Source organism: Coccomyxa subellipsoidea, assembly GCF_000258705.1.
Source record: "Coccomyxa subellipsoidea C-169, whole genome shotgun sequence".
Lineage (NCBI taxonomy): Eukaryota > Viridiplantae > Chlorophyta > Trebouxiophyceae > Coccomyxaceae > Coccomyxa > Coccomyxa subellipsoidea.
The window spans coordinates 95,244-120,380 of record NW_005178037.1 but is presented as its reverse complement, the minus strand read 5'-3'; the positions used below and the strand labels follow the sequence as shown (position 1 = coordinate 120,380).

Sequence of the window (25,137 nt, the reverse complement as noted above, 5' to 3'; positions counted from 1 at the left end):
CATGTGTGTCACAGGAAGCACTTGATGGCACGGCATCTGGGAGTGGCGATCCTTTTTCTCATCATCACAAGCCTTGCAGGTGCTCCCAGGACCTCCTGCGTGCTTCCTTCATGATCGCGTGACCTGAGTCGGCCCCAAATACAGACAGATCCTTTACTTTAAGCATATTTCCCTCCGCAACACAATGTGCGCCGGGGCTGGGTTAGTAATTCCAGTGCTCTGCTGCGCAGGCATCGCCTCTGCAGACTGGCGCTGCCAGGCACCTGCCCCCGGGCTGCAGCCCATCTGCCCTGCTGGCGACTGCAATGTGGCACATGCAAACTACCAGGTGCCCGGAATTTCATTACACCTGCGCAGCCCACAATCATGACCCTTTTCTGCTTGTCACTATCAATACCAGGGGCACTTCCGGCTTGTTTTGATCACAATTCCGGCCGCGAATGTGGGTCTTTTGGCTTGAACGGGCCTATCTGGGCCCCATATGGACAACCAAACAAGTCCCTAGTGTTCATAGTGTGTTGGGGGACAGCGCTGTCTCAAGCATCTAGCAGTATGCTGACCTTGGAATGGTCTCCTGCGCAGTGGAGAAGGGTGTTGACAGCAGCAACCCAAAGACGTCCAGTGTCTGTGTTGGGATGTACATGCCAGACAGGATTGATGGGGCTGCTGAGGGCATGTGTGTTTGAATTCGAATGTAAATTCATGGTGCAGGGTGATATTGTGGAGCTGGATGTCAACAGCCGGCAGAACGGGGGCCCCACAGTGGTCACAGCGGATGACTGCTGCAACGAATGCAGGAAAAATTCCAAGGCGAGTCATTGCCCTTGCACCCTTGCTCTGACCCCCTGCCTGGCAGCGATATAAGTCATATCATATGACAGTGAGCAGCATCAGTATTGACACCGTCTGGCAGACGGTGCAGGCAGAGCCCTTGATAGTGCAGCCAAGGGAGTCTCCTGCAGATTGACAGTCTCCTGTGTCAAAGAAGCACGTTCAGCTCAATGTGCATGTTGCACCGGGCAAATTGACTGCTGTTGCAGCTCACATGTCCGTGATACGCAGAGAATTCTATTGATACTCTTGAAGAGTTAATTGCAGAATGACAGAAGCATTGTTCATCAAAGCCTGCTTGAACATGCCGTGCGTGCTGTACCGAGCAAGTTGACAGCAGCGGCTATATATCCTTGACACACAGAGAAGCGCCCCTTCAGATCAATGGGGTCTATTGATATGTCCGACTGTGTCTTGCAGTGCAATGTGTGGATCTCAGAATCACATTACAACAAGTTGATAGCAGCAGCTCACAATGTCATGGAAGAACGAATAGTCCATCGCTGCTGAAACGAATGGGGTTGACTGATATTTGCAATTGCTTGCGCAGTGCAATGTGTGGACGTTCTGCAACCCAGAGACTGGGGACGGCTGCGATGACACTTGCGACCCTGCCCAATACAATTTCAACCCCTCCAACCCTACAGACCCCAACAAATTCGGCCGTAACGGGGGCTGCGCCGCAAACAACCAGTGGCCCAAGTAAGTTTTAAAATTGCTTGCCTGATTAGGCACCACGGAAGGTGCCATTTTCTTGCTTTTCTTTGCCTTTAGCATCGCCTATCAAGGACCGCTTCAGCTGGGTGCACTTGCAACTGCCACTGCATTGCACTCCTGTGGCCTGTTCTTCTCAGGTTGAGGGGCACCCTGTACCAGAATGCATTTAGGAAGTACCTGCATCATGCATGGAAATACCTGCGTCCTGGTCATGATGTCTTTGTAAGGCACAACAGTCTCAAGAGTGGCTTTGTGGTGGCAGGTTCACATGCGCGCTGAAGCGTGTGAAGAGCCCCAACCGGCCGGAGGTGTTCCCTCCGGTCGGCCCACAAGAAGTCTGGACCTCCGGTGCCATCACCGCCACGTCATCGCGCACAGTCCCCACCCGGCCGCCGCCCGTGCCAGGTCAGTCTCTGGCACTTTTACCATCACCACAGTAAACCTCTGGCTTGATCTTCATTCTATACAGGGAGTGACGCAGATAATTTGGAGGCTGCTGGAGTTCAGATGGGGACAGCAACGACTGCTTCCTGGTAATAACGTGGTGATCCGCGGCAACCCGTACAACAGGGCTGATACCTGCTCCCATTGACATAATAAGACTGATCACACAAAGGCGGAAATGGGAGCCACTGAGGAGCTTGAATGCTGTGTGCTGCAGTGAATGCGCCGTCGCCCACTCCGACCCCCACACCGACCGCGACCCCAAGCCCCGCCCCGGTGCAATCGCCTGCACCGGCTCCAACCCCTGCGCCAACAGAGACTCCCACTCCCACTCCAACCCCTGCAGCTGCCGCCGCCGTGGCCGCCGCAACCACGCCGAGCCCGGCACCCGCGCAGACCCCCACGCCCACGCCGGCTCCGCCGGCGCAGGCGCCGTCGGGGCCAGTGGCCGGCGCGATCCCGCTCCCGGTCGGCGGCGGCAGCCGCGCGGCCGCCGCGCCGGTGCCGGCCCCGGCCGCCGCTGCAGCCGCGGCCGTCCCCGTCCCGGCGCCCACAGCCGTGGAGCCGCCGAGCGCTGCTGGCGGCGCGGTGTCGTCCTTCAGCCTGCCTCCCGCTCAACCGCCGGTGGAGCCGCCTCAGCCAGCGACCTTGGCGCCAGTCCCAGCTCCGGTGAGGCTCCCTGCAACCTCAGTCTTATTGACTTTGCCACCTCCCTCTACAAATGGATGCAATACTCGCCGCGATACTGCCGAGCGCCCAACATCTGCAAAGCCACGCATCATGCAGTAAAAACAGCATAAATAACAAGAGTTTTACTTGTAGATTTGGCCTGTGCAGGTAGAGCTTCCGGCTGCTGCTATTGTCCCGCCACCCGTAGCAGCACCGGCCCCGGCTCCGCTGGCCGCGCCCCCTACAATGCTTGCTCCCGCCCCGGCCCCGGAGAGCGCAGTGGCGGCGCTACCAGTCACCTCCACGCAAACAGCACCAGCTCCCGCACCGGTCGTGGCCGCAGCGCCGGTGGCTGCCCCGGCACAAGCCCCGGCAGCAGCGGTTCTCCCAGTCGCTGCATCCGTCCAGCCGCCTGCACCGGCGCCGGTCGTGGCGCTATCCCCACCCGTTCCCGCGCCGGCCCCCGCGCCGATCGTGGCGCTGTCCCCGCCCGTTCCCGCGCCGGCCCCCGCGCCGGCCACTGGCTTCCCGGGCGCGGCAGCGGCAGGTGCCGCTGCAGCCGCCGTGCTGCCAGCCGCCGCGCTCGCGGCGCGGTCAGGCGTGGCAGCTCCGGCGCCGGCTCCAGCCGCAGTCGCCCTGCCGAGCGTGTCTGCGCCCGCGCCGGTCCCGGCGGCTTCGGTGACGAGCGCGCCGGCGGCGGCACCGGCCGCTGCGCAGCCCCGGCCGCTTCTGACCGGCCCGGTCGCAACTAACATCGTGCGGGCGCCCGCAGCAGCGCCTGCGGTGGCCCCGGCTCTGCCCCCGGCCGCGGCCGCCATCTCGGCCGGCGAGGCACCCATGGCGCGCGCCCCGGCACCCGCGCCGGTGCAGGCCATGCGCCCTGCAGTGCTGCCTGTGCCTGTGACGCTGCCCGCACGCCTCGCCCCTGCGCCAGCACCCGCCGTGAGCGCAGGTCTGCATATCAGCGCATCTTCTTCAACAAGCGCCAGAATCACCACAAGATCATATCTTAAGCACGCAACCCTGTATCAGCAGACTAGGAAAGCTGGAAAAGCAAAAATTTGAAGTCGCTCTTGTACTGATGCACCATGTTCTGTCTGCGCAGCGCTTGCGCCCTCCCTGCCTCTGGCCAGTGTATCTGCGGCACCTGCGCCTGCGCCGATTGTAGCGTTACCCCCGGTGGTAGCAACGGCCCCTGCAGCGAGCTTGATCGGCCCCGTCGGTGCGCCTGTTTTGGCCGCAGCCGCTCCCAGCAGCTTCCCGCCGGCCGCCGCGCCGGCTGTTGCGCCGGCTGCCGCGCCGGCCCCGGCAGCTTCCCTGCCGGTGTCCAGCTACTCGCTGGCTCCCGGCAGCGCGCCGGCTCCGGAGGCGTTCCCTGCCTCGGCCTCTGAGGTCAGTTTGCCGGTCTTGCCGCGCCACTTAGGCACTCGGCCCCAATATCCCAAGGGGCCTGCAGGGGTGCGCATGCATGCCAACTTTCACGTCCTGATTTTCTACTTTCCTGAGTTGAACGTGCATCTCTGCCATTTGGGTGTCCAAACGGAACCTAGGTGATCCTAGATATCTGCTGGGCAGAATTCTGTTTTCCTTTGATGCGCCGAGAGGCTGTGTCTCCGCATGTTGCACGCATGCATGCATGGCGCAGGCAGCCTGAACAGGACCTCAAATTTTCCTGGTGTTGCTTTATAATGGTGTTAAAAACTTTTAAAAACCAATGCAGCTCACTTGGCCTGCAAAATCTGGATATCTGGACATGAAAGTCGTGTTGCAGGCTCCGAGGAGGTCTTATGGCAGTGCCTACCAGGGAGCGTCTGCCCCTACTGCCGCGCCGGTGCTCGCCCCGTCGCTCTTGCCGAGCCGATCGGCAGCAAACTTTGCAAACAGGTTCGGGGCGCCTGCAGTGCCCGTTCTTCAGGCGACAGCTCCAGTCTCAAACGGCCTGCAGAACCAGCCCTGAGCTGAAACTGGCAAATGCAAGGGAGACAGAAGGATGAGAAGGGTTCAGAGAAGCGGGCATCACCGCTCCTTCCAAAATTGTGATTGTGAAGACCTAAGGCGTCTTAATAAGTTAGATGAAGCAGATTGCTTTTGGGGCTGCCAAGAATTTATCATTTAGTGACCGTGGGTCTCAGACAGATTTAAGCAGAGGACTTCTGGTCTTTTTCCCAATATAAGCATGTTCATAGTCAGGTCTGTCGTTCGTTCGTTCGTCAGCGCCATGTCCGGTGAAGCATCTCCTGGTCAGAAATAACCTTGTAGGTAGCTCCTTTTCTGTTGACAGTAATGAGGCAGTCAACGTTGGACCTCCGTATAGCAGCATTGTGCATCGAGGACTCTCGAACAGTTACTAGGTGCGTCGCTTGTTGTGCAAGATATAACTCGAAGTGTTGTCTAAAATAGAATTGCTAAGTGTAGGGGCTTGCAGTAGAGAGCTCTTGAAAACCAGGTCATCGTATTAATCGATGTATGGTAATAATTTGACACCCCAGAGTAGAGATGCAGGTCTTCAGGCACTTGTATTCTGGGCGCACTGAATAGGAATACTAGTTGAGTACCAGTTGATTACATTGCTGTGAGTGAGCATGCTTGTGGCAGACTCTCCAATTTGCAATGCATCTTCGCTATATTTATAGACTGTGCAACTTATTTCCCTTTCTTCTTTCAAGCACCTCGCAGTGGTTCTGTTTGGGTGCATGCGAGTTCTGAGCAGAGTCATTCTTCTGTAACATTAGTCAGGACATTGACAAATCGTACTCCATACAAAACGACATTGAACAGCTCGCAACAGCATCTGCACTGCGTCTCTCTGTCCTCAAATGCAGCATCGACATCCGCAGCGTCGCTGTCGAAATCCGTCCTGAAGTTTTGAGTGGTTTGCTAGGGATGGCCCCTCAGCATTCGTGTATGAAGGGGGTGTAGACCTGTAGGCGGCAAGGGTGCATTTGCGAGTTGACAAGGCTGCAAGCCTGTGCATATCGGCCCCAGGTTCCGGCTGCAGACGGACCTGTGTATGCCCCTATGGCCCTCTACGCTCTGGGTTCGCCACTCATAAAGATAATTGCTAATACTCTTATTGACATCAGGCGGCCTCCGCCAGCTGCGGCTGTTGCTGCTGCTGCTGCTTGCGCAACCTTAGCTCTGCCAGGCGGTCAGCCAGGTCAGCCCTAGCACCTGCCTCTTCTCCTGCTTCTTTTTCCCTCTGCGCCTGCAGTGCCTCCTGCAAAAGAAAAGTAACACAGTCGTGAGGGTCCCCTGCAAAGCCACCATGCCCCTGACCACCAAGCACTAGCATTTTAATACCAGAACATGATGTGACGAACTGAACAGCAGGCAGTGGGATTCCAAGCTATGCGCCCTCTAATAGACAGCTCAGACAGTGGACACTGCACCCAGTAATAACAGGCAACTCAGGAGCATTCTGCCACACAAAATGGAAATGCACAAGAGACGATACCCCCAAGAAAAATTATGCTATGACGTGGAAATTTTCTGAAGCCCTTTGGCTCGACGCCGCTCAAGAAGCTTATGCAATCGCCAAGAGGGGCCAGGTTCCAGTGCAGGACAGCTGCAGGCACAGCACATCTCTGCCTGCACTCACGCAAGGACCGGCGCATTCGCAGAGGCCGCAAATTGCACCTGTACTAGGCGCCGCCGTTCATTGTGCGCGGCGCGCTCGGCAGCCGTGCGTTGCGCCATTCGCTCTTTCCGCGCTAGCCGCCTGCGCGCGCGGCCGTCGCCGCGGCCCTCGGCTATGCGCCGCGCCAGCGCAGCCTGCCTCCTCCGCAGCTCCTCCTGCACGCGACACATACACTAGTTTCACAAAACAGCAGCTGAAGGCCGGATAATGACCAGTGGAAGGAAAGTTCACAATACAGACAGCTCCGTCTGCAAGGACGAGGAGAGAAGGAAAGAGGCACACATTCAGAAGAAATTTGAGCATGACCTCTAAACCATTTTATAATTGTCGAGCAAAGAGATCGCAAGCCACTGGTGTCACTGGGAATTTAGAAAACCACCGCGCGTTACCAAATCCAGGGAACCAAGCTGTCGCACGAGACTGTCAACGCAAGCACCACGCGTGTCTCACATCAGCCATTGTCCCAAACATACAAGTCGCTTTTTTATGAGATCACAAGGTGACCCGCACACCTGGCGGGCAGGCTCGTTGGGGGGTTCGCCCCCCTCCTGGTCCCCCCGTTGCAGCCCCTCGGTTGCAGCGTCCAGCCATCGCGCATAATTGCCGCCGCTGTTCGGCAGGCGGATTAGTCGCGAGGTGCGCGTGCATTGTTCGCAGCAGCACCCGCCGTGCTTCGTCTGCACCAGAATCATGGAATGCGATGAGGCATGAGAACGCGAGTGTTTCATAGCATTGCAATTTTTGCCAATCATCACACGCATCTCTTCGCCGAAACGCAAGGTACGTCCTGCAGACAAGCTGCAGTCAAAGGCTGCCACAGTCCTACCCCTTGTTGGACTTGCCAGATCCAAGCAAGGCCACATCAACCGTGAGCATGGTGCTCAGTATTTCTACCGCCCCGCGCCAGCCGGGGCCAGATGTGCATGGGACTAATTGCTGCAACCCAACCAATAGCTTGTCGTTAGCGGCTGCAGGCAAGCGATTATGACGCAATCTTATGCTATGATGTGCTGATATGGGCTGTGGGCGCTCACCTTGCAGACGGGGCAGGCGAGAAAGAGCTTGTTACAGTCAATGTTGGCGCAGTTGGCATGCGGCAGCTCCGCAGTCCCCCCGCACATCTGGCACGGCGCGGCTGCCGGCAGCTGCCGCGCAGCCGCCCCCTGCTGCCCTGCCGCGCCAACAAGCACACCCTCAGACACGACAGAAAACGGTTATTCAGAACCGGCGTCCGTGAGGGTGACACTGTATCTAAAGGCAGGGCAAGGGACCAGAATGCCATATTGCATGCTGTTCCGAATCACAGCCCCCGGTCAATAGAACATTGATCCCCGCCATCTTGTGATGTCAGGAATGAGTGCACGTGCCTCTTAACATGTATCTACTACATTCTCATCAGTACACGGGAAGGTATGTGCTTTGTCTTTTGGTCTGAATATTGCGCATGGAAACTCTTCAGCACTGGGATTATGTTAGTGCAGCCTGTGGATTCCTGCAGATCCCTCTTCCATGACTCATAGGGTACCACTTGTCCTGTGCAGCAGTTGTCAAGGAGTGTCTCGGGCTGCGCAAGAGGACATCACGTATTTGACAATGGCGGGATCACCTGGGCCGACTGCCATGCGTGCATCGAAGACAAAGAGGCTGCCGTTCCACAGATCATCGCCCTTTTCACTCATGTAGTTCTGGATGCCCTTCTCCAGCGTGTACAGGTTCCTGAAGCCCTGCGCTGACACAGCAACGCTCACATCCCTACCAAGCCTCTCAGCACCTGACCTGTGCATGTCAGGTCCCCTCAGGAAAGATGCATGGCTCACAGAGAGGTAAGTGCAGCAAAGACAGCTTCAACACTCGGCGCTGACACATGCATGTGGTCCGACTGGTGGTCTTGTGCTGCTGCTAGATGCGAGCGTGAGACCAGGCAACATTCAACACAACAGTCCCAAAATTCAAGCACGCCGAGCATGTCCTACAGCCTTTCAGCCCAGCAGTGCAGTACAGGATTGTCACTAGACGGATTCTTGCACCCCCCGCAGAGCCGGGCAATTATATCTTGACATATTCACCTTGAAGCAACCAGTTGCTTTATCCTACATGTGAGAACAGAAGCACAGGAGGTAAGAGAGGGGTGCTGCATGCATGCAAGCAGTGTTTCATGGTCATATAGGATTACCAAAGTTGGTTGTTCACCAATCGCTTGTCAAGGCATTGTGAGCTTGTATGCCTAGCATAGAAAATGTAATTGCAGCCTGGAGGTAGACGTGGGCTGCGTGCCTTGCGGCGCAAGTAGGTTGAGTAGATATCGCAGCGGATACCCCCGGTGCAGTACATCATGACGGGGGCGTCCGGCGACACGCCCTGAAGATACGCCGGCAGCGCCGCATCCCCTGACGCGTCCGTGGGTGTCTCGTTGAAGTGGTCCTGCGTTTTTGCATACACGCATGTTCGTCAGATGCAGCGGAGAGGAAACATGCATGCCAGTCGCACCATGCTGAGTAGCACAGCGTGTAGTGCTTGCTTTTGTGAGGAGCGCTACGCGCAAGCCTTTTTTGGTGGTGAACTTTGGGGGCCGAGAGCTCCTCCTGGCTGCTGCATCAGCTAAATGTAGGTACGGATATTGTGCTATTTAGATAACCATGCAGTGGATCGCTTCCAAATGCAACACACACTCGAAATGTGACCCCCAACCTGCATGCATGCCGAGTGCAAGGCTTGAAACAAAGTCATACCCGACTGGATAGCCTAAAAAAACACGGGATCGCACCTCTAGCGGTCGCTGCGCGCCGACAAAGTGCCCGGCATCCCATTCGTACGCGTTGCGGACGTCCAGGACCACGACCTCCTGAGCGTTCCCTCCAGCACTGGGGCCCCCCAGATTCCCCCCGCTTGCGCCCCCTGAGATCCCCCCGGGTGCCCCACCGCCGGCCCCGAGGGTGGCGGGCGCCATGGCGCTGCGCAGCATCTCCTGCCACTCGCTGGGAGTCAGCGGTGTGGCCCTGGCCTGGCAGCACATAGGAGCACTTTTAAATTGCAGTGGAAACTCCTGGCACAACAGACTCTTACATGCCGGGTTGACCGCTAGCATTCAATGTACCTGATGGCTGACACAATTGACACATTGGGTGCAGAACACATCCTGTAGTTCCACGCGCTCGAGCCGCTCTTGCTTCCCATCAAGCCATTTGCTGTGAGTGCCGTAGTGACCCTGTTAAGAAATTACGAGGCAAGGCTCGCTTGCAAGCTTGCATGATTGCAAGGCTTGCGATCATGCAATATTCCTGCAGGGGATTTTACCTGGGGGTCGGTGATGGGCAGGTCGCGTGTGCCTCCGGACAGCTGCACCAGGTTGGGGCGTATCTTCAGGCGCAGCTTCGGAAACAGGTGCCCCTCACACTCCTCTGCCATCCACCTCAGGCCCTGCATGGGGAGCACAATACAACGTCAAAATCAAGGCACAGGAAGGCCCATGCACTGAGCACAATATGAAACGCCCTTGAAGGCCTGCACCAAGAGCGGATGAACCTGGAGAGCAGCACCAGATGGAACTTAGGTCTGTCCATTCCTGGAACTTGGGGATCAAAGGACATGCAAGCACAAGAGACGGAGCGCAAGAGACTGCACGAGTGGCTGCACCAGAGATATCCAGCACAAGTCAGCTATAGAGTCCAAATTTCCAATGGACAGAAATTGACAGAAGCATGCCTCAAAGCCAGGTCGCTGGCTGACCCAGTGAGCGTATTCAAGCGCGTCCCTTTGGAGGCCGCTGTACTGCGCATTAATTCCCTGAGCGCTGATGTATATGCGCCCCTGGATGTCCCGCCCCAGCATCCACTTCTGGTGCTCCCGCAGCGTCTGCAATTTAAAAGCAAATTTCAAATGCAAGAGCAAATTGATATTTGAGCATTAAATGGATGAGAGCACCTGCTGGACTGCAAAGTTGCACTTATTGCATCTGGTGACTCAGAGTTGATGAAGACATTCCGGGAGAGAACCTCTCTGCGAGTCTCAGTGAGATGTTGCAGAACAAAGAGCAAAATGCGCTCTTTCACATGCATGCAATGAAGGAGGAAGGGATAGACAGCAGGCGCCACCTTGAAAGGGTGGTCAACGTCAGTGAGGTGGTAGAAATTCACAATGCAGTACTGTGCCTCCTGGCCGCTTGTTGTTGCAGGAGAGCCGTTGGATGTGCTGTCTGCAGTTTCACTGTCAGTGCCAGTGGCTGGAGCCGCCTGGCTCAGGTGGAGATGATGTGTTTGCTGTGAGCTGGCACCATGTGTCTGCTGCCCCTCGGTTGTCAGAGCGTCTAGTGCAGCTCTTGTCGCTGACAGGGGGTGCAATAGATGCTTGCGTCCACGCCAGTATCTCTTAGCTGCTGAGCTAGCCAGTCGCCCAGGACCTGCTGGCGAGGGAAAGTATACATTCAATAATTTTCTAAAAATTAGGTGTTACGATGATATGAAACGCGGAACATTTTGGCTGAAGACAGGCACAAGTGCTCACTATGACCAGCCCACCTGGAAGGCAGCACTGCCTTGCTAGTACATGCCGGGGGACTTGCACGACGGGTATGCAGGGAAGACTGCCTCTGCTTATATTTGCTTTTACAATATCCAGCATAGCTGCTGGTCCACGTGCGGCATTAGTGCTTGCACTGAGCATCTGCGCCAGCAATGGAGACAGCAGGTTTCAGCAACACTACATCTTGGACTGGGCAACATGAGCCACTGCAGCACTCGAAAAGTAGGGAAAGAGTGACAGAGTACAGACATGTCGTGCAGATAAAAGGCACTTGAGAGGGTACTAGCAATCGCTAACCTTCTGCGTGTGAAGGCTAATTGCAAACGCAAAGAGGCGCCCTTTCGGTGCCAGCACCACGAGCAATTGTATTGTCTCTGCTAAAGAAGCCTGACAAGCATAAGCGGGACGCAGACAAGCGTAGCTAGAAACTGTCCAGTAAAAGGCTAGCCGCAGTGATATGAAGGTCGCAGCAAGGCACCTTACTATAATCCTGACCAGCTAAATAGTGCCTCAGCGGATACCCATCCCTACAAAGATGCTCTGCACGCTCCAATCACAAGGAGAAATCCCTCTTCGCTCAAATTTTCCAAGAGGACTTTGGCCTTCCATTCGCCAGGGTGTCTTTTTCGAATACATTTTTGCCGTGATTTTCCCTGTCAAAACTCTTCATGCATGCAAATTCCTCAATTTGCATTGACCCACCAAACCTGCAGCTGCTTGATCCTCACTGTACAGTTGGCATTCCTGGTGATCAGAACCAACGAAGCCAAGCTCAAAACAAGGTGGCCATATGGCGCCATTGCTGCCGCAATCGGCGCCGAGCCCGGTACCGGTCGGCCGCTTGTACAACACATGTGGCCCTCTAGACGCACGCTAGTGGGCCACTGGCACGCTCATCATGCTCATCTTGACAATTTTTATTACTCACTTTCATTGTTCCAGATCCTGATGTTATCGCCAGTGTGGCGGTGGTCACAATCTATTCTAGATCTTGCAGCTTGCTCTAGCTAGATCTACTCTATAGATCTATTCTAGATATAGCAACAAAGCCAGCGACAATACACATTTTAGCCAGCAGCACATGGCCGAAGTGTCTCAGTAATTGACATTCTAAGCACCTCCTGTGAAGACGTCGTCAGATGCACAATCTGCATGGTAGACTCGTGTACGCTGATGACCTACTGTGCATTGCAAGTTTAACGCCTTGCAAGGCCGGCAATGCATATAAATCAGCTGAACACAAGAGATGCTACTGATGGGTGCTGGGTTTCTTTTTTTATTCACTGCAAGTCTGCCGGTCACTGCAAAAACTGCCGCTTCAGCACAAATGCCCAAGAGCAGTGTTGCAGGGCTATCTGCCAAGCGGATCCGATGTTTTTCTGCAGCTTTTGAGATATATTTTGTCCAGGTCTTGATTGGTCCCTCGGATGCTCTACATGAGCAAATGACGGCCGCCCACACTTGCAGATGCTTTTGCATCTGCAATGGCTGTCCCGCTGCCGCCAAAGCTTGAGACCTGCATGTCAATTGTACACCTCAGCACTGCTGACTCAGCAGGTGACGAGGACACCAAGATTGCCTCTCCTCAGACCATGTGCCAAGTAAACTTGACAGCGTGAGAGCCAAGAAAGCATGCGCAGATTTCAAATCGACCACATGAAAGGTCAAAGACACTAACACCTTCCTGCAGCTCTGCATGCTGTCACCTGATCTTGCAACTAGAGAAGCAATGTAAAGAGAAGTCCGCTACAACTTTGACAAAAGCACAGGCCAAGGAGGGGCATCTGACATGGATGAGACAGCGCTCCTTCTCACTTGCAAGGAAGTCCCCCAAATCAGCATTTTATTTCAAATTCACATTCCAAATTTATATTTAGGAACGCCAGCTAGGATGCTTTGGAGTGTGCGGAAGCGCACGCTGGCTTTGGCGGTGGCCGTTGCACGGGCGACGTCCCCTGTGAAGCAGATCTGCAGCGCCGGGATCTGAGTGATGAACACCACAAACAGGCCCCCGTTGCCGATCTTCACAGCCACTGCCTGCACACCTGCACAGACAAACACTCGTGATCACGTGATATACTATATAGACTGACGTGATAGACTGACGTGACCAATATAGACCTCAGATCCCAGTGATTGGTCACGATGTTTACAGTAACGGTTAGCACACCTGAACAGAGACACACCCTCGGAGCACTGTGACCGGACAGACGTCTATTCTCAGTCATTGACATCATGACCAGTCATGCAGATTATGTGCTGCAGATGCCCTTTGGCCACAGTCATTATTGCTTGAAAAGCTCTATACCGCTGGTGAGAACGTGACAATCCTTGTAAGGGATCATGCAAAACATCCTGCACAAGTGTTATCCCTATCCCCACTGCACAGGCTGCCAGCCAGATTCAATGCAGCTCCTCTGCCGCCGCCGACATGCCGTGCGTGGCAGCCCGGTGATCCCTTCCTCAGCCTTAATTTTGCTGTGACGGCAAGAATCACTGAGCAATGTCTGCCAAAGGATGAATAAGGGGTGACTCACGCAATGCCAGCAAAAAAGTGAGTAAGGGGTGACTAATGCAAAGCCTGCAAAAGGTGAGTAAGTGGTGACTCACGGAGCAGGACCGGGCGGACGACATCGCATCCGTAGGCGGCCACCGCGACTGCCCACGCGCGGGCAAAGTGCAGCTGTGTGTTGCCTCCCAGAATAAATGCCTGCAAAGAGGCGGCCCCACAGCTCAATTTACCAATATTGAGGTGCGTTACCTCATACTAGCAAGCAAGGCAACCCACACATGTAACTCGCGTGATCCCAAGGCGCCAGCTTGACCTGCTGAAGATAACAGCACATGGCAGAAAAGGCAGATGCAGCACACATTATTATTATTATTATTATCACACGCTTTTCCTGCCAGGCAGTGCCAAAGGCAAGGTGCGTCTGCAGACAAGCTGCATGTAAAGGCTGCCAAATTCCTACCCCTTGTTGGACTCGCGGCACAAATGCACAGCAAGATTAGCATGCGGGGATCTAGAGGTACCATCGAGCAAGGGGCTGGGCTTTGATTCTGCTCGTAGCGGAAAATCCTCAAGGGGAAGGCATGTTTTGTGCCCACCTGTACAGTGGCTTCCGCCAGCAAGTCAGTCGGCAATCCTCCAACTGCAGGCCAGGAACACTTCGTTACTGAACAAATGGCAAATCTCAGGTGCTCATGGATAGCCCTGAAGCCACGTGGCTGTGACTCAGGGGCATCCCCTGGACTTCTTAGGCAGGTTGAACCAAATAGAGATTCAAGGGATATTCAGCCTGTCCCTGTTCAAAATCCTCGGGTGTCTCAGGGATGCCCCGAAATTTCAGTTACTACCTTGCCAGCCGGCCGGGGGGAGGTTTTAGGGGATGGCCTGAGATTTTCTAGGAACCTTGACAACCCCTGTTCTGGCATGACTTTACAGCTGACAAGAATCCATTTTTAGCATGCAACCGGCCTCCACAATGTTTAGGATGACAAACGTTCCAACACTGTTTAACACTGGACCACCGTCTGCCAGCTGGATAATTTTAAATTTAACAAATTTGGTGCGGATCTGCGCACCGACTGCGATGCGCGCAATTGTGAAGGCTGCCGAGTTGACGTCCTTCTGCGCGGCTTGGGCAAACGCTTGCGCGTAGAGCTTTGTGAAAGCTGTGCCCACGCCGTGCGGAGATCCTACGTTGCATGTGACACAAAGTCCAGTCTATTTGCACGGCTGCAAGTTTGCAAGTTCGCAAGTTCTAGCCTCCAGGCCAGATAACATGGCTGGCACAATCACAAATGACAGCTAGAAAATGCAAACTGCCAGATTATTTCGCACAGCATCTGAAGGAGTCTTGCTTGTCTGTGCGCGACATGCCAAAACCCGTCCTCTCAATAGATTGAAAGAGACTGCTGCACACCATAGTTGCACCATTCGGTCGGAACATTTTTTGGGGACCGAATATACGGCCCTATATTCGGTCATACGGTCTATAAACATACGGAATTCGGTCAAAAACGGCCTATTATGGCCCAAAACACCGAATATACGATCGAATATACACCGTATGCCGAATGGCCGAATCCGTATGGTGCAACTATGCTGCACACGCTAGCAGTCAAGTCAATGACCGAGTACCTTCCTGTCACATGGCTTGCACTTGGTCAGGGTCGAGCAGTATTTCTCCTGAGGCACAGGTACTACAAACACAGAGGGATGAGGTCCTCATTGAGGACGCACCTGAGTTGACAACATACACAATGGCTTGCACGAACGCGTCGCACTCCTTTACACTCTTGATGATTACCACTGTGTTGACGAACACGTTCACGTTGTTGGTCTTGAACGCGGTTGTGACTGGAGTGTAGACCTTCTGGACCACGACTGGATCCGCGGGCTTTATGTTGATGTTCAGATTGACGGTTGCCCCTGCATCGCAGATGACACTCTCTCAGACCCCCGAGCAGTATGATTGACACAGCGCTATCGTATCAATGAAGATTGAGGCGAGAAGAAAGATCATGCAGCCTGCGCCGCTTGATTTGATAGGGAGCGATTCTCTTTAATACCCTTCTCCTGCCAGAGGCAAGGTGCGTCTGCAGACAAGCTGCATGTAAAGGCTGCCACATTTCCTGCCCCTGTTAAGACTTGCCAGATCCTCGCAAGACCTCAATTCACATCGAAATTTATGGGCACAGTGCTTGGCAGCTGTATCATTCCGCGCTGAAGACTGCATCAGATCCTAATACAGCGGTCTGTTTATGCATTTTCTTACGAGGGTGCATAAGAAGGTACAACCGAAGTTCACATGCGAGCGTGCATGCCCTGGAAATGGGCCAGGCCGCTTAAAAGAGACCTAGAAAGCTTTACAAGAGCTCAAAGAACAATCCAGGTACCCCACAAGGGGTCTGAGCAGGGGAGCACATTCATGAGCATTTGAGGGGGCACAGCATACAGATTTCAATTCTCTGCTCACAGTGTTGACTCAGCTCAAAGTCTTGAGCAGAAACTGAGGGAGATTGGGGATCAACTCACCTGCTGTAGCAGAACCGGTGCCTGTGCCTGTGCCTGTGCCTGTGCCTGTGCCTGTGCCTGTGCCTGTGCCTGTGCCTGTGCCTGTGCCTGTGCCTGTGCCTGTGCCTGTGCCTCCCTGCATGACACACCAGAAGTTCTCTGAGAATTGGCCAAGCAATGTTTGAACAGACAGGCTCACTAGGAGGCTGGTGACAGGCACAGAGATGACAAGCCTGCTGTATCAAAAAATAAGCATGCAACTTGCAGGGCCATCTCTGCAGCCTCATCCTGTTGTGTGACTGTGCACCACATGGCATGTACCTTGAAGTATCAAAAACAGTGGCGCTCCTCACAGATCAGTGCAGGGCAGTGCCTGATTGTGCTGAGCTTTTGTGGCTTTGTGTAATTCATTCGAGACATTATCAAAGCCACATTGTCCCTCAGAGAAATTTCTCACAGGAACGCTGATCGTGCAAGTGTGCCTCGCCTGTGTGCCAGAGCCGGGTGGGGGCGGTGGGGCAGGGTCTGTTGCAGCGCCCGGCGGCGGCGGCGGGGAAGCTGCCAAGGAGCTGCCGGGCGGCGGCGGCGGCGGCGGCGAGGAAGCTGCCGGGTCGGCTGCGGCAGGTGGCGGCGGCGGCAAGGAAGCTGCCGGGTCGGCGACGGAAGGTGGTGGCGGCGGGGGGGAATCTGGCGGTGGCGGGGGAGGAGAATCGGTGGCGGCAGCGGCGTCTGGCGGCGGCGGCGAAGGAATGCCTGGTTCAGAATGGCACCCATTCTTTCAGGTCATGTAACTTAAGTTCTGACAGGGCCATAATAGAAGCCCAGGACTGACCATGCAGCATTTCTGGGGGGCTTTAGCGAGAAACCCTGCGCGGTGGATTTGGCAGCCAATGTGGCAAACACTTCTGGGCGGATCAGAAATAGGTTCCAGAACCCAGAGGCATGAGCCCTCATCTGATCCGGACGCTGCATGGACTGACTCTATGGTCAGTACCACAGTCACATCACAACCCGCAGATCACACATCTCCTCTTCCTCGAAATAGACACCTCAGTACTGCGCTGGACACGCTTCAGGAAAGGGTGGGACGACTGCATGTTACTTGTGCTTGAGCTTTGCCCAAATGGCTGCAAAAGCTCCACACAGCACACAGCGTCAGGCCAAGAGATTATGCAGATATGGCGACACAGCGAGCACCAAGGAACGGAGGAAGGCCTGCCTCGCATGTAAAATAGAGTGCATCAACAATAGGAATATCTCTCGGCCTGCAACCATTTGTATATAAATGACGCGCTTTTCCAGGGCAAGGTACGTCCTGCAGACAAGCTGCAATTAAAGGCTACCACAATCCTACCCCTCGTTGGACTCGCCAGATCCAAGCAAGGCCCAATCAACCGTGGGCACGGTGCTCAGCATTTCTACCGCCCCGCCAGCTGGGGCTGCTTATAAGTAATTTTATATTATAATGAGACTACTGCTGTGAGTAATAGGTGACTCATACCTGCTGGGTCTGGCTGTGCAGGCTGCGGCTGTGTCCCCTGCATGCAGCATCTTGGTGAGTAATCCAAAGGTAGGAAACAATCACCTCTGCCAGGTGGCTCGGGACAAATAGCCCCAATGCTCAGCAAACAACACGCATCAGCTTTTCTGTGATCATACTGATCAAGAAAGAGAGTCAGCGAAGCCAGATTAAGGGAGCCACTGAAAAGCGCTGCACTCAGAAAATTACAGGCTGATGATGTTGATCAGCAGCAGAACTTTCAGATGGCAACTTGTGGCTGAAGGGACTCTTGAGTCCTAAATTTGATGGTGTCAAGTTGCAGAAGTTAGGTTCTGTAGAGTGCATTCAGTGCCCTTCAGGCGCCTTTGCAGCCTGCAAGGGCGAAGGCTAGGCAGGGTCCCTTAGACCAGTGGCGCTAACTGTAGCCAAGAATGGGCTGTACCTGTGATGGGTCGTTTCCCTGAACACCCTGAGTTCCTCGTGTGTCCTGTGGCGTCTGAGTTGTATCCTGAGGCACTTGAGTTGTATCCTGCGGGGTTTGAGTCGTTGTGTCTTGTGGCGTCTGAGTCGTTGTGTCCTGCGGCGTCTGAGTCGTCGTATCCTGGGGCGTTTGCGTCGTTGTGTCCTGCGCTCCGTTGGTTGGGTCCTGCAGCAGGCTTCTAGGACGCCCGTGCAGCGCACCTGATCAGCAAACAAAACAATGACACGTCGTGGCTCTTGGATGGACCAAAACCTTCTGCGTTCTTATTTGCGTCCAATTTCATTGTTCTCTTCTTCATCTAGCGAAAACTAGACGCTCTCATACAAGCGGTGTGATCATTGGACTTCAAGGAAGGTATCTCTTGAGACCAACGTCAGCTTCCTGCTGTTTCTCCTGCACAGACCCGACTTTAAAGAAACCCCTGCATCGTCGAGCACGCAGGCTTGCACTCCTGATCATTGTTGGAGCTTGGGAATCGACTGATTGCTGGACGTACCGTCCGAGGGAGTGAACACGGCAGCAAGGATGATGCAAGAAGCCGCCAACGTCAGCAGTACCGAACGGTGCCCCATTCCAGTCAGACTTTGAGATGGCCCGCAGCAGCACAGATCTGAGGGAAGAGAAACTGAAGCTTTCCTCTTATGTCAAGGTGTGAATGAGATGAGCTCATCTTGGTTCTGGGCAAAGTCAGTGGTCGGATTGCACGTGTCACAGGAGGACGCTTTTTGCACGTGGACATCAAGGTTTACCTCAGCATCTGCATGCATGACACCTCAGGAGGAGGTCCTCAGGAGGAAAGAAACTTCCTTGTCACCTCCCCAATGGCGTTACGGACATTGGGATATGGATTGAGGCTGAGCAGATCGATCTGCAAACAATGCAAAAAAACAACCCTAAACCCTAAATATAGGCTTCCTCCAATCTCAAGCTACAGCTGCTGCCAGCAACCTGCTTTGAATCTTTACAACTTTGATGTGGTTCCAGGCTAAGGCATGTGATAGTACAGTAATGGAGCTTAGTGGTAGTCGCGCATGCAAGCTGTCCCAAAGACAATATGCCGGTAGAATGCAGTGTTTTGTTTTTCACGCTAGCTCTGCCAGCACAGTGGGCTTTTATCACAAATCTTCAAAGCGCCACCGATAATAGAGAGCTGGCACAGGTCTCTTGTCCTTGACATGTCCATATTCATTATAATGGAGGCGTGGAACTGAGCACTACCAGCAGCTATACTTACACATGCTCTCAAGGCTGTAGCACGGGTGAGACTATCGTTCACAATTATCAAAACATGTGCACCCATTTGCTCTCAATGACCCGACCAACCGCCGGCAGTCTGCAGCCGCTGCGGCAGGTTGCTGCCGGCTGCTCACGAGACTCTTGCGTGAGGCGCACATTCTTTACTCCGTCTCTGATGGCAAAACCACACCCAGAGATAATATGTAAGCGTTCGCAAGAAATACTATGTAGCGTGCTTCAAGAACAATGCCGAATTTTTTTGAGAAGCAGAACAAACAAAAAAAAAGCAAAAAAAGAAAAAGAATGTTGCTCTCGATACTGGGCTCGAACCAGTGACCTCACGGTTAACAGCCGTGCGCTCTAGCCAACTGAGCTAATCGAGAATGTTCCTCGAGAGCTTTGTATCGTATGCTTGTTGATGGAGAGAGATTTGAGGGTACCTATATACCAACAAGCTCCCGATTGACTGGGACAACCTCGGAAACACGTCTCAAGCGAAGGTCTTCGGGTGGGACGAATATTGCACCCGTGCCTGTGCAGCAAAAGTCAATTGATTCAACATTCCATCTCTCAGAGTGGAGTGCACAAGCCACGGCTCTCCGAATCTGCGACTGTGGCCACGATGGGTCTGCCAGCGCATGCTGGTTCTCACGGCCTTCTCCGGTGGGGTTTGTCAAGAAAGTTGATTGATTGATCTATTTTTGCACTGCAGATGAATATTTGCGATTGGCAGCGATTTGCACATCTTTACGAGCCCACACAACACAAGGAAGGTGACGCGGAAGCTGTGCAGCACAGGATGGGAGTGCAAAATGCCACTGCGCGCATTCCCTTTGAGCCGAAGATTCGTGAGAACAATATAGACCTGTATTGACATATATCGGCTTCATTGTTGTCTCTGGTGAGAGTTTCTTAACCCACAAGCGGTCCCATCGACAGGACAGCTGGCTGTCGATTCCGTCTGAGAAGACACATAAACAGGGAAACTTGAACAAATATGTCCTGAACACACCAAGATCAGCGACAAGCTAATGCTTTTGATTTCAACTCTGCGGCCAACGTTATAAGTCAAGGTGAGCCTCGTCAGATCTCCTGTCCTCAGTTTGGGCAGTGGCACTGGCTGTCTTCTGCAATTGCCATTGTATCTGCATGATCATGTTCCGCAATGCTCGCTTACGCTGTATCCGAAATCTCACAATTTGCCGATCCCTGTCGTCCAGTCCAGAGTTGCCTGCACCATGCCAAGGGTGGGACCCTCAGTGATGAGGCCCAGGCTTCAGGATCTGTCAAGGCAGAGGAGGCTTGTGTATATCACAGAAAAGGCGCAGCAACTGCACCATTCCGAAGGACCCAGGCGCAAGCTTCTAAGAAGCAGGAGTTGAGGTGCCTCCCGTGTCCGCAGCCCAAAGCCAACAGAAAATGCAGCCCAACCATTGATGATCAAGCCAAGGGAGAATGCAGACATGAAGACAGACAGAGCGTGCGCCAATGAAGGTAGAGAGGGCTGCCTCGCAGGTTCAACTGAGTGCAGCAGCAGCAAAACCAACTCCTGGCGCAAGAGCACTACAGATCCAACTGCAGCATACCTTGCAGCAGCTGCAGATCTTCCGCCTCTGTTGTGGGGAACGATGCCAGAATGCCACTGAGCCGTTGTGCCTCCTCATGTGACATCAGGCTCTGGTGCTGCACTACGCAGACAGGCACACCCGTTTTCTCTCTGATGCAGTGGGACAAGCAAGACTGTGATTCGGTTCGCAGGTGGGACATGCAAGAATACAGTATGCTGGACGGCAAATGGGCCATAAATATAATCTGTTGACCTTTGATATTCTCTATCGAGCGCAGCTGCACGGCAACAGCAGGTCTGCAACTCCTTTCCTGCCTCAGCACTGCTGTCCTGATCAGCTGGGTCAAAAAGCTGCACGTCGTAAAATATATCAATATATCACACGCTTTTCCTGCCAAGAGGCAAGGGGCGTCCTGCAGAGAAGCTGCAGGTAAAGGCTGCCACAATCCTACCCCTTGTTTGGACTCCCCAGATCGAAAGCAAGACCCAATCAACCGTGGGCACGGTGCTCTGTATTTGTACCGCCCCGCGCCAGCCGGGGCCGAAATGACGTCATAAAAGAGTGCCCAAAAAATTGTACATGCAGGCACATAGGGTCTTCCTATCTCCTGGTGGCTTGCAACATCCTTGGCCGGATATTTTATCCAGATTCCCAGCATACTAAAGGTGCTGCTATAAAGAGCAGCTTTGGGGCGCATGTGTCATCACCTTATGTAAGCATCTAAGTGAGCGAGGTGACTCACGGTATAAGTCATCGTTGTCGTGCTCGAAGCGCGCCATGTGATCCAGGCCTGCCAGCAGCGGCCGCTCGGAATCCAGGACGAAGCCGTAGTGCAGCAGTGAGTAATCGCTCCTCAGCGCCGCTGCTGAGTACGTCTGCGTGACCTGCACTTGTGCCACATCACATTGCAGCTTACCAAGGAGCGGCAAAATAATGGTTGCGAGTGCTCTGTACTCTAAAATTAAGTATCCAACACTGCTGCACGCTGCCAATTTCAGTGGCGGGAATCAGCAGGAGAATTTAAGAATAAAATGCAAATCGGCATGGTATTTTTTGCGTGCTTCAAGCCTCCGGTAAGAACATGTGGAGGGTCAGATACTTCTCTGCGATTCAAGGCGCACTGATTTGGAGCACAGCAACTTATGAGTGCCCAGGGGAAAGCTGGCCCGCTGCCTTGTGATCAGGCAATGGCGAGTGGATTTGATTTCAAAATTGAGATGCCTGAATTCAAAATCAATCTGCTGTAGCCTGTTCTGGCGCACCTCCTCGCCGGCCCGTATCGCGCGCGTGGCGGTGCACCCGTAAGAGCCGTTCCCTTCATCCTGGTGCACAATCACATTCGCCAGGTCCGGAGCAGCATGATTCATTAGGTCCAGCAATGGCACCAAGCACACCTGTTGCATGCATACATCACATGCTGAGGTTTGGACATCGGTCATGTCCATCTGTTCTAGACTAGGACAGATTGCAAGGACATGCGTAAGGGTGTTGGCAGGGATCACGGAAACAATTCTCGGTATCAGTGCCACGGACTGCGTTGTGAGCACAACCTGCCTTTGCATGTTTAACTGGTGCAGCGGCCCGATCAGTGAAGGCAGGTGCTTGATGATGAGGTGACCAGGTTGTGCGAATTGGCACAGCAGTTACTGCAAATATTTGAATGATGAGCTGGTGTTTGTTTGTGGTTCTTTTCACGCACCCGCCGCCCGCCCCACGCGCCCCGGCAGCCAAACCCATATGCGCCCACCTGCAGTTGCCACACGGGCTCAGCCTATTGTCACGTGCAGGGAACTTGCATGTGTTGTTCGCAAGTGTCCAAGAAATGGCGCGATATTTGCCGGTACACATCTCAGAGCAGGGGAGCGAATGCGCACGTTGATGCGCAAGGACTGCTATATTTCAATGTTTTCGTGTTCTAGCTCAGCACGGGAAGGTTGTCTTCTTTCTCTCCTGGTGTCAAGGTCGTGGGCCCCATTGTGCAACTGGCATGCAAGCACCAACAATCTGCAAATTGCAAGGGCCAAGCCCTTCATATTGGAACGCAGAGCAGTTCGCACGTGGCAGGTTGTGTGGGCAAACTCTTGCCAGGAGATTTTATGCGCGGCTCCTTCTGGCAGCAGACCTTGCAGGCTGACAGGTGGCGCCTGCCCCAGCCATCGCTGCCACCAGCTGCTGCTGCCGTTGTAGACCTGCCTCGCCACCCCTGTCTCCTCAACCACCACCGCCGCCTGCGAGGGAATATAGGACGTCTAATTGTAGCATGAGGAGCCTATTTTGGTGGCTGGCCTGCATGTGAAGGCAAGCTGGAGGCCTAGGCCTCAACATTGATCATGGCTTTGCCGCCCCTGTTTCCTCTACCACCTCCACTGCCCGCAAAGGGTTGGAGGACTTAGGGGTGAGCAGCATAAGGGAGCCCGCAGAAAGAGGTGGTCCTCAACAATGATCATGGCTTTGCCACTGTCTCTTCCACCACCACTGCTGCCTGGCAAGCATGAAAGGATATTTCATCCAGCATTGGCCCTGGCTGGCGGGGGGCACTACAAATACTGAGCACCATTCCAACGATTGAACAGGTCTTGCTTGGATCTGGTGAGTCCGACAAGAGTTGGGGTTTTGGCCTGCAGCACTGAGCCTGACGTGTGATTCGCCTATCATTTTGCACAGTGGACGGCTTTGAAGATTTGTGCATCAACAATGACAACAGCAAACTGCGGGTGTGGAAGCGGCGTGTGCTGGCATCGGATGTAAATGTGGTTCCTGGTGTCCTGCTTTGATTTTTTTCCCTGGCACAGTCTGCAGCACACACAAGGCAGCTGCATGTACAGTCAAGCAGAGCTGATGCCCAAGTGCAGTGAGAAGGTGATGTGCGCCAGATGAGTCGGTCTTGCAAATATTTTGCTCTGGGGCCTCGAGCCAGGTCAGCATCAAACAGCACCCATCTGAATGCCCCCCGGCAGCAGACATATACTTGTGTACTTCAGCTCCGTCTTTCTAAGGCATGTCACGGAGTATGAGGAGGATACGAAGTACCATCTCGGCGTCCTGCAGCAGGTCTCTGTGGCGCTGCGTGAACATCTCCTTGCAGAATATTGCCCGGCTGGCGGGGGCGGGCAGACTGCGCCAGTAGGGCAGGAACGCCGCGTGCCAGGCTGGGTCCCTCCGCTGCCGCGCCAGCAGCCGCGCGGCGTTCTCCTGCACGCCACATCAGCACGCGCCTGACTTGGCGTTGCAGTCATGCGCGTCACGTTCAAAAGAAAGGGGAATGACTGGTCCCTGATTCCTAACACGTTACGAAATGTATTACTTTGGCAAATGTGTCCGCTTGTCAAAGCTGCGTGGAGGCTGCAAGCCAGCCTAAGAGGCTGTGTTATTTCAAGAAATGCATGTCAGCCTCAGAGGTTGGGCTATTCCAACAAACGGGCTCAGCAGCTGCCCAGCTGGTGCATTCCAGGCCCAGAGACGCTGCTGTTGTGTCTCATTGATTGAGGCATGCACTGATCCATGTCTGTGGACGTGCAAATGATTGCTGGGATGCCTTGCTCCTACTTGTTTGGTCATATCAAGCGCTTGATCAGACTGCTAATATGTACAAAAAGACGGACAGGTTGGCCAATGGCATGAAAACAACGCTCTGCATCACGCTGTGCATTTGATCGAAGCTAAGCTGTGATCAGCAGAGATTTTAGTGAAGGCAAAGACCTAGCCGGACAGGTTGGCCAATGGCATGAAAACAACGCTCTGCATCACGCTGTGCATTTGATCGAAGCTAAGCTGTGATCAGCAGAGAATATAGTGAAGGCAAAGACCTAGCCGAGCAAGGCATTATGCATGTGAGCAAGCGCAACTTACTGGTGGCTTATCATGCGCTGGCGCCCCAAATTCGACAATGAGCTCCCTTGGAATGTATGCCAAGGTCTCTCCTTCGGCTATGTCTCGCGTTGCGAGGGTGCCTCTCAGCCCTGCATCATTGACTGTGCCCACAGACAGATGAGCCTGCAGATGTGAACATACCATGTAAGATTGATAACCTGAATACGAACATGATCATCTTATTGGTGAGATGATGAGTGCTATTTAGATCGCCCTTGCATTGCCATGAACATACCAGCAGTACTCGAGCATCTAAAGACACTATAATTGCCATACGCTCCTTAATAAGGTTGAATATTCTATTTACAAGTACAAGCATTGCGTAGATAATGTTTTGCGGAAGATGACGCGTACATATCCGCCCTTGCTGTCAACCCAATCCAGCACTTCGATCTGTTCTGTAGACGGCAAGCAGGCGGGGACAAACAACAGCAGGAAGCAATGTGTTCTTACAATCATACTACTGCATCGAAGACTCTTGTCTGTTGACATCAGCATCTACTTCGAGTCGATGGCCAACGCATCGCTACATCATAGCAAAATATTGATTTCAGCAGACTTGTACTCAATGTAAGTACGCTTTATATTACTTCCCATGTCATCTTTGCCCGATATACCTTCCTGTGTTGAATATCGACAACTCTC

General features: G+C 53.8%; 4 protein-coding genes and 1 non-coding gene across 5 annotated transcripts; 1 reads left to right on the top strand and 4 right to left on the bottom strand.

Moving 5' to 3' along the window:
• Positions 1-24: 24 nt before the first annotated feature.
• Positions 25-4,618, top strand: COCSUDRAFT_62373 (hypothetical protein; the record flags this gene model as incomplete). The annotated part of the gene is made up of 9 exons (XM_005648330.1): positions 25-79; positions 231-328; positions 712-765; positions 1,382-1,533; positions 1,811-1,953; positions 2,210-2,661; positions 2,830-3,613; positions 3,767-4,053; positions 4,433-4,618. The coding sequence occupies 9 exons, from the start codon at positions 25-27 to the stop codon at positions 4,616-4,618; spliced, it is 2,211 nt and encodes a 736-aa protein (XP_005648387.1).
• Positions 4,619-5,210: 592 nt separating this feature from the next.
• COCSUDRAFT_53138 (hypothetical protein) lies at positions 5,211-6,367 on the bottom strand. Its single transcript, XM_005648329.1, has 2 exons — positions 6,298-6,367; positions 5,211-5,878 (listed from the first exon to the last, which is right to left on the bottom strand). Exons 1-2 carry the CDS (start codon positions 6,355-6,357, stop codon positions 5,741-5,743), a joined length of 198 nt encoding a protein of 65 aa, XP_005648386.1. The 5' UTR covers positions 6,358-6,367; the 3' UTR covers positions 5,211-5,740.
• Positions 6,368-6,918: 551 nt separating this feature from the next.
• Positions 6,919-10,520, bottom strand: COCSUDRAFT_23145 (hypothetical protein; the record flags this gene model as incomplete). The annotated part of the gene is made up of 8 exons (XM_005648328.1): positions 10,390-10,520; positions 10,001-10,150; positions 9,593-9,715; positions 9,063-9,299; positions 8,560-8,719; positions 7,882-8,027; positions 7,333-7,419; positions 6,919-6,975 (listed from the first exon to the last, which is right to left on the bottom strand). Coding segments are annotated over exons 2-8 (936 nt in total), but the record flags the coding sequence as incomplete, so codon positions are not given.
• An 8,843-nt stretch (positions 10,521-19,363) lies between these two features.
• COCSUDRAFT_t30 lies at positions 19,364-19,437 on the bottom strand. Its single transcript has one exon. It is a non-coding gene; the product is annotated as a tRNA-Asn (tRNA).
• Positions 19,438-19,494: 57 nt separating this feature from the next.
• COCSUDRAFT_47028 (SET domain-containing protein) lies at positions 19,495-25,101 on the bottom strand (the record flags this gene model as incomplete). The annotated part of the gene is made up of 9 exons (XM_005648327.1): positions 24,847-25,101; positions 24,472-24,615; positions 23,653-23,814; positions 22,680-22,850; positions 22,322-22,369; positions 21,885-22,016; positions 21,365-21,506; positions 20,641-20,742; positions 19,495-19,586 (listed from the first exon to the last, which is right to left on the bottom strand). Exons 1-9 carry the CDS (start codon positions 24,988-24,990, stop codon positions 19,495-19,497), a joined length of 1,137 nt encoding a protein of 378 aa, XP_005648384.1. The 5' UTR covers positions 24,991-25,101.
• Positions 25,102-25,137: the final 36 nt, after the last annotated feature.